Raw genomic sequence first — 13,891 nt, 5'->3', positions numbered from 1 at the left:
CAGTCCAGTGTGCAAGCTAGGATTCCAAGTTAAGTTGGATTGAGCTAGCAAGAGCTTTATACTGTAGACGAGTTATGCAAGACTGTAAGATCGATATCATTATCAGTTGTAAGTTGAACTAGTTGGGTTTGGTACGATGTAATGAAAGTTAAGGTGATCGCTTGTTTTCATACTTGAACCTGATGCGATTCATGGTTGTGAAAAGAAGGGTCAATGCATATAATATTTTATATACAGGTTTATATATTGTGTGTGTTGTGAGCCCCAAACTTCTGACCCGGGTTTGGAGGGCGTCACACACACTCCTGACACAGTTTAGAGAAGAGTATCTCACCATTCTAGGAAGCAATCCTAGATGCTTGTCTTCACAGGAAGTCTATGATGCAGTAAATGAAGTGACTAAAGCTCAAATTAAGGCCTTTAACAATTTTGGGAAGGCCCTCAGTATCACATTAAATGGCCATCAAGACAAAATCATGAGAATGGCGAGGAGAAAGATGGATGAAATAAACCCTCACAGGTAGAGATCAAGAAATAATTCAAAACCTTTTCAGAACAAATGTCAAGGTATAATCTAAGTTGGGTAGACAAGAGTGTGACACAGCTGAAGGAATCCTTTGTAGCCTTGCACAAGGTAGTTCAAGATCACATAACAAATTCTAATGACACAAGGTGGAAGTTGGATCAAATACACACTGCAACATACACTCTGTCCCCTTTGGTCATTGATGAAATACAGAAGCATGTGCAAGCTGCATTTGGACCATTTACCTCTACATCTACTTCCACATCTCAAACTACATCTACATCAACAAATATACAGATTCAAGCTCTCTAAGGTTAAGTCTTAACTCTGCAAACCTCCAATGACCAACTCACAGCTCAAGTGCATGCTCTCACTATACTAGTGCAGAGTCAACATGCAGATATTCAAGCATTGGTGGAATCCCACAAGCACTTACAAATGCAAAATTCTATTGCTTTGGGAGCCATCATGGGCAAGCTCAATATCCCACTGCCTGCACTTCGTGAGTCTGTGAGGCCAGAATTACCAACTCCCCTGCTCATGCATGTTTCCAAGACTAAGGGGGAGATAGAAGTCAGGATTCAAAAATTCAAGGATGCTGGTAAGTCAAAGGAGCCTAGAAAACCAACCACAGGCTCTTCTAAAGCTCAATTCTCAAAAGATGTTGGACAAGACAGACTCCTAAAAGCTGCAAAAGGACCTTGTCAAGATCAGGAATTCAATGAACTTTTGTCAGTTTTAAGGGTGTCTCTCCACAACAACTATGTCACATACAAGAAAGCTTTGGTCAAAAATAACAACTTTGTGAGAGTGGTGATTGTCAATGTTGATAACTTTCTGGAAAAGAGAATCATAGCTAATGTGAATGACTGTGAATTGGACAGATGTCTCCAGGTGTCTCTCACCAATCTTCAAAGACTGAGAGCATCTGAGCTGGATGTGATAATTGACAAAGTGCATACAGTAATTCCATAGGACACTCAACTGCTAAATGAACTTAAAAATGCTCAGATAGTTGCTTTTCCTGAAGCCTATCTCCATCCAAGCAGGGGGATTGCCTACATCTGTCCATAAACCAGAAAATGCAGATACTTCACAGTTTCTAAGAATTGTGTAAGGAATAATTTGAGATTGATTATGACCCTTAAAACTGATCTAAAGATCAAAATTTACAAGAATCCTGAAGATGAGGAAATGATCAGAATCTTGGGGAGATACCTTCCAAATGTAGACACCATGTTGCCTACCACAAATTATAATTTAAAGGATGACAAGGATGATGATTAGCAGAAGCCAAGTGATCAACCTCCTTCTGGCTCAAATCCAAGTCAATCCTCAAGAGCAACTGGTGACAAAGACAAAAAGCAAGATGAGAAGAAGGGAGATGACAGGAAGAGAGGAGAAGAAAGAAGAAGAAAGAAAAAGGAAGATGGATCACAACCACAACGACAACAAACCCTAAAAATACAAATTAACCAAGCTCAACCCTCTATGCCAACAAACTCAAATACCAAATAACCTCAAACCTTAAAGCCTAAATACTTGTACAAACGGACTGCTAACACCTTTCTGAAAATACCAATCACCTCAAGCCAAACATTTATCAAGAAAATCACAAACCTACCTTCTGCCAAGCCATCATTCAAAGTTCACTACAAGTCTGTTGGGAGGAAACCTAAGAAAGTGCAAGTTACCGAGAGGGCCATTTGGAATTGTTACAAGCAAAGTGATTTTCTACCTCTAAACTGGTGCATCTCAGATGAAGACTACTTCCAACAACTAGCTGATGAAATAGTCAGAGTTTGGGTTATAACATTGAGGGAAGTAAGAATCTACTATGAGGATGGGTCCTTCACATTTCTTGGTAGCACCTTAATGGATACTTTTCACCCACAGAAATCAAGAGAGTGATAAGCTTACTGAAGGATAAGGATATGGCAACCAGGGCAAGGAGATATGTTTTAGCTAAATGGTTGATAGTAAGGGAGGAAAGAAGAGCAAGAAACAAGGCTGAATTTGAGGAGAGGAAGAGGAAGTATGATGAAGAAATAGAAATGTATATTCAAAGATTTGAAGATCCCAAGGCAAAAGAAATGAGCAGAATCTCCAAGGATTGAAGATTTCTAAATGTCAAAGCTGGAACATTCTCAAAATTTAGGATTGATTTGCTGAGTGGTTATCCAAAACCTGACAGAATCAAACTTGTGAAAGCTCTAAGAGAGACATCAATCATAGAGGAAATAAAAATTCTTGTATACCTAAAGGATCTCATTAGAGAAGAAACAGGAATACAGTATTTGTATGAAGTGTGTATCTGTTAAACTAAAAAAAATCACCTAATGTATGAATGTAATATTTGCGTCAATTTATATGAAAAATCTATCTGTCAATTATAGCTTGGGTTTAGTCTTGTTAACAGGCATGAATTTGTGATAAGCAATCTTCTCACAAATTGGGGGAGATTATTGTGCAAGACATGCCTGTACTATAACAAGACTAAGTCAAATTGACAACCCTAAGTAAGTTGTATGGTAATCTGTGTTTGTAATTTGTGTTGTAACACTTAAGTCTGTAAAAATGTAAATAGATTAGACTGGAGTATTTTTCTGTAAACAGTTCAAGCCAAAGAATAAACTCTAGTAGAAGATCATGAAGATCATGCCTCAGAGAAAGTATGAAGAAGCTTGGAGTTGAATAAATGTGTTTTGGAAAAAATATTCTAAGTCAAGAAATCTACAAGTCACAGATTATGTATTATAAAGAAGTCATTCGAGAACTCCAGAATGACTTATCGAGAAGTCAAGAAAAGCTACTAGAGAACTCAGAGATATCGACAAGTCAAATTGAAGACATAAAGAATGGAGATACCGACAAGTCATTTCTTCACTAGAGAACTCTAAGATATCGACTAGTTTAAATATCACTAGAGATCTCTGAGATATCGATAAGTCAAAATATCACTAGAGATCTCTGAGATATCGATAAGTCAATTTATCACTAGAGAACTCAGAGACATCGATAAGCCAAAGTGAAGACATGAAGATGAGAAATCTCGATAAGCCAAATTCTATTATAGAGAACTCAGAGACCTAGATAAGTCAAACAACTATAGAGTTATTAGAGATCTCGATAAATCATTATACTTATCGAGATGTCGAGTTCTCTACATGACTAACTGGAGATCTCGATGTGAAGCTCAAGTAGAGAATACAGATCAGTTTAATATCCAAGATTATCAATCAACAAACAAATCAATCACTGATTTGAAAAGTCTACAAAAGCAGTGTGAAAAGTACAAGATCAAAGTCCAAGATTAACTGGAAAAGTAAAGTCACAGGCATGCAAGATTAGCGAAGATATACTAAGCCAGAAATAGAAAGATTTGGTTATCCAAAAGTAGGGTTTAGTACATGCTATTGCATGCTGTGTAAAAACCAGTGTTTACTGTTCTATAAAGTAAACACTGGATGTTTTGTTTTAAGTTGTAACAAATAGATCTGAAATTTCTTGTAACTCTCAAGAGAGAAGTTGAGTTCTTAACATACTAAGAACCCAGAAATTTGTAGCAAACACTAGCTTAATTTTAATATAAAATTAAGTTAGTTTTGAAAGATAACTATGTTCATATGCATATTTTAATAATTCTGTTAGAACACGTTATCTCTAAAATATAGATTACTTTGTTCACTATTATTTAAGTTTAAAAAGACTTTAAAATTATTTAAAACACATTCACCCCCCTCTATGTTATATTCATTACCCAACATGCCACTCCCTATTTTAAGAAATATTAATTGTGACCGGTTATCTTCTTCATTTAGGAGTAGGCGTATGATCTAATTTACCATTCAAAATGCTATAAATCCTAAGGGCTTAATTTAAATTTGAATATGATTTGGACTTAAAAGTAGATTAAATGGATTTCACTGATTTGATTAGCTTTTATTTGGTAGATCAAGTTTGATTTTGGTAATTCCTTTATTTTATAGATTTAATTTGATTATATTGAATTAACTCTGATTTTAGATAGGCTTTTAAAGAATCTTTTTATAACTTTAATTTTGATTATATTATTGATTGAAAATCATAATTGAGAGCATAAGTTAGCCTATTTTTAAGGCTTCGCTATATAAATTTATAGTACGGTAATGAATATTGATTCTTAATATTCTAATTTTATGCCTTTTATTGAGGCTTATAGTTGATGTCATTTTTGTAATCTTTTAGAGGTAATTAAATACTATCAATGATGTTTGGAGTATTTCAATTTTATATGCGTAAGCATATACCAAAAATGTTATACGCAGGTGTATACCAAAATAATATACGTTCTTGTCAAAAAAAATAATGTACGTTGGTGTATACCAAATTTTTGTATATACTTACTTGATATTTATATTTGTATATGTTACTTGATAAGTGGATTTTATATCTACTTGGAACGCTTCATTACAGGCTTAAGTTGGTGTTTTGGACTCAAGTTGTTGGTATTTTTGATGTATTTTTGTGTTATTGCATTTAAGGCATCAGTTATATGAAGAAAGAAGTTTTTCAAGGAAATATGTTGAAAAGAGATCAGAATTGAAAGCCTAGGATATTCTCAATTTGTAGAGAATCTCGTTAGCTTCGTGTGGGCAGTTGAAACGTCTAATTTTGACGAGCAGAACTTAAGATATGGCCGAAAGAAGATTTATCAGAAAAATTCCAGAATGTCAGCGCGGTCGCGCCAGAAGGCAGCGCGCTGCTGAAACACTATTTCAGCGCGGCCGCGCCCGATTTCTGCCCTAGAATCCTGATTTTAGTCAAAATTGAAGATTATGAGAGTCCTGGTCATCCTGGAGCCTATATATACCAATAAAAAAGATGTTTTTAACAAGAAGGAGGCCTGGGAGAGCAATAAGAAGACCTAGAGAGCACGAGAAGGTTACGGAAAAGAAGACTCTTGTTTTTTTCAATATAGTTGATACTTGGATGCTTGTTTTCGATTTGTCTTTGAACCCTAGTACTCTTATATTGTTTATTGTCATGCTTTCATTGGAACCCATGGTGATGATGAGTTCGGTTATGAACTAATTGTTATCGTGGGGTTCTAACGGATTTACTTATGGATTTCTATAGTTAATTTGTTGCAATATCTTGGTGTGTGGTGATTGATTGATATCCTAGTATTGGTTGTGCTTATTCGTCTTATGTGTGTAGCTAACATATAAGATAACGTGTTAATCTCTATTAAAGCGAAAGTGAATATAGAGATTTAGAACTTGCCATGCTAGCATAGGTTCATGTATTTGTTATGCATGATTCGTAAGTAATTTTAACCATCTTACTTGCCCTATGTAATCACAATAGATAACTTGCGCATTAAATCGTTATGTTTTCAATACTTATAGACGTATAAGGACTAAGCATAATTGGTGTCTATTCAACTTCTATCTCTTTTGTGGATGCTTGGTAGTAGGGTATTCGTACAACGAAAGTTGGTGTTTACTAGTTTCCTGTTATCTGATTAGTGTCATCACCATTACATGCTAATGTTAAGAACGAAAAGACTATTGAATGAAATCTTTATTGAAGTTAGGATCCCATGTTTGTCATATATAGTAATTCAACCTCAATTCTCTTAGTTAATGTTATTTAGTATAATCTCTTAGTTTAATCAAAACCCAATTCGTTATTTGTTTTAGCATTGAGCGATAACCATACATTATTGCATAGGTGCATAAATTGAACTTAACCTAAACCAGTGTCTATGGGAACGAATCTGATTTATATCTTATACTACTTGCGAACGCGTATACTTGCGTGAAATTTAGCGCGTGTTTTCGTCCTAACATTACTGATAAAATATTATATGGCAGTGAGTTTCTAACCAAATGATATTCCTTTATGTTAGATATTATATTTTTAAGGGTACCGATTAGAAAAATCTACAATGGTACCATTAGTAATATTTTTTCTCTTATTCTTTCTTTAAAAGATTTATAGTTTTCTACTATTAAAATTTTGAATAAATAAAAAATAATAAGCAAAAAAACATTATGGTAATAAGAGAAATAATATTTATTTACCTAATTTAAACTAATTCAAGAAATTATGAGTATTTATTTATATGTTTTCTAATACTTTCATGATTTGTACTAACTATAATTCGAGAAAATGAAAAATGATCATTTAAAAAAAACAAGAAATAGGGATATGAAATACTAATATTAATAGGATTAATTAATTAGTAAGAGAAATATATAAATAAATTGTAAAAATCATGAAATATTATATGATTTTAATAAGGGAAAATGGTACCACACAAAATTTAAAAATATTTAATGGTACCACATAGAAGTCAATAATATTTAATGGTAGTAAATGAAAAAAGTCAATTATATAATAATATAATTCATAGTTTTATAACCTTTCATTAACATTTATTTGACATAGTGGTATTAAATGGATCAATCTATGTTACTATAAATAAATGAGGGGACGGGGAGTATATTTAAGATAAATACACTTCCGAATTTTTAATTACTTAAAATATAATACTGCCATTTAATTTTACTTAATTTTAAAGTGTAATATAAATTTAAAAATGTGTACTAAAATTTTGAATAATGACCATTTCTTAATTATACAATTTAATGTGTATTCCTAATTTGATATAAAATTTAAATTATATATAAATATTTAATATAATGGATATCATAATTTTTGATATTAAAAATACTAATTTAATCTTGGTCAACCGTCAATTGACACTCAAATTTGACTGGTCAGGGATGTTAGTTGTGAAAGATACATAACAGGCCTAAAATGGTTAAGTAAATGATTATTACCTAAAAATTTGTTGAATCTGTAGAAGGTTTTACTCCGGCTGTACTAGTATAATGATTAGTTATATTCATTAAATTATTTTATTACTATATATATTATTATATGTTAAAATAAATTTATTATATATTTAGTTAAATACTGGTGAAAATCTATATAATATATTTAATGAAAATATATTAAATATAATAACAATTTGATATATATTACAATTGAAATATAATAACATATTTAAATATAACAAAACGTAATTAATAAACATTACTTATATATCTATTATAAAATATTATATTATATCTATTTGTACTCATACAAATATGCAATGTTATATTAAAATAAATATAATAAAGTTTGAAATAATAAGTATTAAATAAGAATTTTAATATATTAAATATATATATATGTATTAAGTGTAATATAAATATATGTATATAACTATATATTAATGTGCAGTAGGTTAAATTTTAAATAAGACATCAAAGAAGCGGATGTTTTTTTACAGGATCAACGCATATAGAAATATAGAATATGGGACAGAGGATATCTAAAATTATTAATAACATATCTAATAGTTGGAGTGGTATATTTTTTAACAAATATCTAAATCATATTGGAATGTTATATTTTTTAACAAATATCTAAATCATGTTGCAGCCTAGACTTTTGTAAAGTGATTACTACTAAATACAATTAAATACATTTTGTTTGCCAAGAAAAACAACTAAATACATTAATACCAAGTTCAGTTGACATTCATGAAAAATACATTCACGAGTTTATTATTAATTCCTTATTCACAAGTTTATTTCTGTCTGGCATCACTAGTGAAGGACTAGTTTCAGCTCTGATCAAAGAATGAAGTTGCACAGTTGCCATGTATTATAACTTGTGCTCTCAGCTACACAGAACAAGTACAAATTATGCAACTCAATTATCAAAATTTAAAAGCTTAAAATTAATTCGATTCAATTAGTTACAATATACACTTGCAGCACCCACACCTTAGCTTGCAAAAGGCCATCTCAATATTACCATACACAGGAGAGTTAAGGATATGTGAGAAGTGAGAACCATTCCCAGCTCCACATTGTCCATTAACATTGCCATCAATTTAGCCATGTAATAAACCATCAAAGTTTGCAGACATGTCATGAGCTTACTCTTTCTTTAGCTTCTGATCTTCGTACTTGAGCAACAATGACAGTAATGTCATCAAGCTTACCACCTACAAAACAAAAAACTCTGTTTATGGTTGTTGACTTGTGGCATAATTGAACAATAGTAACATGACCAAAGACAAGCCCACAAAATGATGCCTGTAAGCTTTACTCCTAAAGCTTTTTTCCAAGATGGTACGTCAAAGCCCTGTTCATTCAGATAGAGAAAGCAATTATGTATATATTGATAATGTTTGGTTATCTTTTAAACAACTGAAGCCAAGTTTGTTTGATCTATATATACTCTAGCTCTGGCTTCTATTGAATATGGGGAATCGAATCTGGTATCTACTGAGTGATTGCGAGCCAGATCAGCTAATGCCTTTGCTAGCATCAAAACCAGATTTTGGTTAGAAAAATAATAGAACCGTATACATACAAATCAGAAGCAATTGCTCTGACCCTTACCAGCCGTAACAACATTAGTATTATCAGCTATTGTTGAAACAATTTCATGGTCAAAAACATTGTCGAAAAGACCATCCGAACCCATTATGATAGTATCGCCCTCCTCTAACTCCACGCTACAAACCTGTGGTTAGATAGCTTTACTTGAAACATCACACAAATGATTGCACAATATCTGAATTATATACATTTAATCAGTATTCTAATTAAAATGATGTGTTTGTTAATTTTTTTGATCACCAGCACACACTTCAATAGTGAACTGTATTGGCAGCATATGCAAGTACAGAACAAATGGACTGTCTCAACTCTCTCAATTTCCATGAAGCACGGTGGCTAGGTCTGACAGGATAATACGATGATCGTCAATGCACACCTGACAACTGACACTAGGTTCAATCATCCTCTTTCTCTTTAGCAAGTCCAAAAACCATTTAGTACTTGTGAAACTTCAGTTTTCAAGAGTTCAGAATAAAAGAGATTTTGCGAAAAGAGAAGCATTTAATCAAGATTTGAAAAAATGTCATCTATAACATATACACTCATACACTCCGACATTAAAAGAAATTAACTCAGTCTAATAATTATCGAGGAAGAAGATATTAATTTAAACATTTTTACCATTGCATCCTGGTATGTCTGGCCAACCTCTTCAGAGCTTAACTGGTATGGGCAATCGAAGTAATGCTCTTGTGGAAATGTGGAAAAAAGTATTTGACCTAATAGGGTCAGTTGTTAGTTACTGAGCAAAGGGGAAATAAGTTGACATGTATATAGCAATTGCAGATAAAGATTCAAGAATTGGCGAGATAGTACTAGCTGCAGTAAATTACCCTTGCGTATAATCCGTAATCCACAATCACCAACATTGGCAATCTTTAGAACCCCATTTCTCTCCAACATAGCAATAATTCTGCAAATCCGTACATGGTAAAGTGTCAAACATCAACTTCACGTCTTCACCTGCCTGTAGGCATGCATGTGTTAGCTGTAATATGATTGGAAACCTACGCTGTAGCTGAACCGATGGAAAATGTAGCAGCATGTGCTCTCCTCAAAAGAAAGCGTGGGTCATGGTCAACCTGTGAATAACATAGATCACCTGAGAGTATTAGCAAGAACATGAAGAATTAAAAAGACAGATAAACAGGTTTGTTGCATCGGACAAAACCTCTTCCACGAAAGATGAAGCATTACTCATCAGTTCCCTAGAGAATAATGCAGGATCTACATTTCGTTCAGCCCACCTGTGAAATGTATAATACACAACCTTATGTTGAAAAGATAACTGATTCTATTGTTTTCGATGAAAGGCTTACATAATAAAGACATGTGCTAAATATTTATAAAAATATATAAGGAACACCCTCAATAAATTTAATATACGTAAATTTGTCAGGAACCAAATCCTGTGGAAACCTAAATAATAAAAGAAAGGTGTGGATATACAGGGGCATTTGGTTCATATGATTTCAACCAGGTTGAAGCAAATCCGAATCTTGTTCCTGTTGTTAATTTTTGGTTGAGAAGTTTATCTGGTTGGAACAGAACCTCTTTCCCATATACCGTGTAAAGCATTCCCTACTTACCCTCTGGAATTCCTAATTTTTCTCGCTCCTATTCCCCCCATTCTGATTTACATTCTCGTAATTATAGTTGAAAACAATTTCATCTTTTGTGTTCTCATTTGCTAGAAATGGTATTTATTAATCATCTAATTTTGTAGCAGCCATTATGAATATGAAGCAAAAGTAGGCAAAAAATAATACAAGGTGTAAATACCCAGAAACACCATCAGCAACGGCAATGACTCCACCACTAAAAGTACTGACAAAGAAGGCATCTTCACCACCTCTCTCAACCTAAAGATACATAAAAAACATATGAATGTAGGCGATGGAATAATTTATTGATATATTAAAGATGATAGTATAGAAGAAGTATATGTATTAGCAATGAAGTACCTTGTTAGGATGTGGTATAAGGTGAGTTCCAACACTAAAAGACACCTCGGAACTACGAATTGAAAGGTGAAATCAGTTAGCGTCCATATAATATTCATTCGCATACATTAAGAACATATGATCCAATGAAGGCCAACGACCAATAAATTAACATATATAAATTGGTTGGTTAGACATGATATAGAGTAGTGGGAAATACAGCATAGAATTACCCAATGGACTTAGGTTGGGAAAGAGTGCAAGAGATTTGCAGTGTTGTTCTTATTCTTGTTGAACTGGAACAATTAAGCTTGAGTGTTGTTGGAAGATGAGATAGTAAATGGTAAGACCCTGGAATCGCCATGTCCTTTTTCTCACCTCCCTCCCTTCTCACTTTCTTTCTATCCTCTTCTTCTTCACACACTTTTTCTTTCAGTTACAGCCAGCCGGATTGTGGCCTGTACTCTTGCCACGTCACTCTTTTCATCTTACTTTTTCTCCTTTTCCTTTCTTAAACTGTTCTTTTAAGATTTGATTTTTTTTCACAAACAAGGAAATTTTATTAAATCAATAACTCAAGGAAATTTTATTAAATCAATAACTCACTTTCACAGTATCTTGTTTTTTATCACACGTAACCCCAGACATTACCTTTCGCGCTACCCTTCGAGTGCGCACTGGGTAAACTCTACGGGCTCACGCAATAGCCTGCAAACCACGTGAATCAAGATAAACCGCATTTAAGCGACATGTTCTGTCTCAGGAGGCATAATCATAAATTCTCCTCCCGTGGGATTCGAACTTGTGACCAAGAGAATAGTTATCCCCTCTTTAATCAACTTAACCAACTGATCTTTGACCCCAATAGGAACAAATATCATGTCGAGATCCGGGAAAAAAAGATGGTAGTTGAGCTAACTTGTGTGCCGTCATATTAGCAAATCGTAATAAAAAATAGTTGCGCTGTGTTTAAATTTTCCAACATGTTATGACAGCGTAACATAACTTTGAATAATATGCCCAAATGGTGATTGTAATGGTGTTTGGCTTCGAATTGCTTGGATAACAGTCAAACAATCCACCTCCACCACCACCTTACTTCACTCTTTATTTTTGATCCAACTAAACACTTCCTTCATTGTCTGGCTTCGGTCATAACAGCCGATACCAATCCCATGTTACACTTCATCTTTGCTTCAATGAGATCTCATTCCATTATAGAAAAAATTATTTGGCATTTGCAATTACGACATTCAACCGAGTAGATTTCTTGTTTCAGATTAACTAATTTCTAACTTTTCATAAAAACCAACAAATATAACCACCTCTGCTCGTTTCTCATTATCACAAACTTTCAGAATTATTTCCCACCACTGATAAAAACTCATGTATTTATTGAATGAACTTTGTGGTAGGACTCGTTGCCAACATTGGGTTGCCAGTGCACATTTACACATGATATGCTTCACTATTTTCTCTCCAAATCTACAGACCTGGTATAACATATTTTACAGGCAGGCGGTTCTGATGCAACATAGCCATCATAGGCGAGCAATTAGATAGAGATCTCCACATGAAGTTTAGTATCTTTGGGGGAGTTTTAATTCCCCAAGTCTTTTTCCATGTGCTATTCTGATAGTCCTGTTTTTATATATGTTTTTGTTCTTGCAGAAGCTTGTATGCACTACAGACTGTGTATTGGCCAGACACTTGTTTGCAATACACTTCATCTTCATTGTTGTTCTCGCTCAAGGGAATATGTCTAATATTGAACATGTCCCTTAAAATTTCCTCGTCTCAACCTCGTACTCAGTGGCCATTAAAGCACCAACTTTATGATTTTCGAAGCTTTGGACACTAGAAGTTATTTTAAGATTTGATTTTTACTTAATGATATGTCACCAACACTTTTCAATTTTTATTTTTACTGTTAAAAAAGTAAGAGAAATATCAACAAATACATATATTCTAATTTATTTCTTACGAACATAACTCATTAAATTAAGTTCCAACATGAAAATGACACTATCAAAATTAAAAATAACAATAACAACGTCAACTAAATGCTATCTCGAAATTTAATTTAGGGATTCTTATGAATTGAAGTATATAAATTTGGAGTTAGTTATAAGATAATAATATTTTCTTTCGCATCTTTAGAATATATTAGAGCTTGAAATTTATTCGTTTCGTGTATACTTTCATGTACGGTATGATATGGATAAAAAACATATCCTAAAACACATTAAATATTACATTTATTACGCTTGAAATTGATGTCTAAAGCCCACTACAAACCAGGACGGTCAAGGCCTGTCACGAACTAAAAACGACCTAGGTCGTCAAGGTCCACGAATATAAGTTGTTCACAGGTTAGGCCCAATACAGCTGAAAGACTAGAGACATGACGTCCGACATATACACTAACTCATACGAAGAAGGATCTAGAATCTGCTGCCTTCCAGGAGTCCAAATTACCATTGTTAGGTAATGAATCACACACAGAGGGGGGGGGTGAATGTGTTTTCTGATTTTAGGCTTTTCTTGAAAGATAATGGTTGAACAAAGTAAATTAAATCTTGTATAGAAAAGTGTTCATGCAGAAATTAAACTTACATAAAATAAAGAACACAGATCTTCAAAACTCACTTAATTTTTGTATTAAAAATTAAGATGATTTGCTACAAAATTTCTAAGCTCTTCTAGGTTAAAGAGCTCAGCTTCTTCTCGAGAGTGTTACAAGAATTTTTATCTAATTTTTTGCTTCTAAATAGAGGACTAGCGTTAACTTTATAGCTCAGTTAACTGCTGGTTTACACAGTTGATAATAAACTTGCTATTAGCTTTTCTAAACTGTCACTTGTCATTTTTTTATAGAAAAACAATGTTAGGTCACACACACACTGTAGAGGGGGTGAATACAGTGTAAAGTACAATCAAATCGAACTTTAATAACTCAAGTAACTATTAAC

At 33.2% G+C, this 13,891-nt stretch overlaps 1 protein-coding gene across 2 annotated transcripts; it reads right to left on the bottom strand.

Annotated features, from left to right (window-relative positions):
- Window positions 1-8,261: 8,261 nt before the first annotated feature.
- Window positions 8,262-11,421, bottom strand: LOC141666682 (putative protein phosphatase 2C 1). Of its 2 annotated transcripts, XM_074472823.1 has the most exons (11): window positions 11,153-11,419; window positions 10,941-10,992; window positions 10,759-10,838; window positions 10,148-10,223; window positions 9,988-10,058; window positions 9,810-9,889; window positions 9,598-9,695; window positions 8,977-9,100; window positions 8,813-8,895; window positions 8,668-8,716; window positions 8,262-8,576 (listed from the first exon to the last, which is right to left on the bottom strand). In XM_074472823.1, exons 1-11 carry the CDS (start codon window positions 11,281-11,283, stop codon window positions 8,500-8,502), a joined length of 921 nt encoding a protein of 306 aa, XP_074328924.1. In that variant the 5' UTR covers window positions 11,284-11,419; the 3' UTR covers window positions 8,262-8,499. The 2 variants fall into 2 exon arrangements, with proteins under 2 accessions (XP_074328924.1, XP_074328923.1); XM_074472822.1 differs by having other exon boundaries at window positions 8,262-8,716; window positions 11,153-11,421.
- Window positions 11,422-13,891: the final 2,470 nt, after the last annotated feature.

Source organism: Apium graveolens, chromosome 6 (assembly GCF_009905375.1).
Source record: "Apium graveolens cultivar Ventura chromosome 6, ASM990537v1, whole genome shotgun sequence".
In the NCBI taxonomy this organism is placed as follows: domain Eukaryota; kingdom Viridiplantae; phylum Streptophyta; class Magnoliopsida; order Apiales; family Apiaceae; genus Apium; species Apium graveolens.
This window is presented reverse-complemented; position numbering and strand designations above follow the sequence as displayed.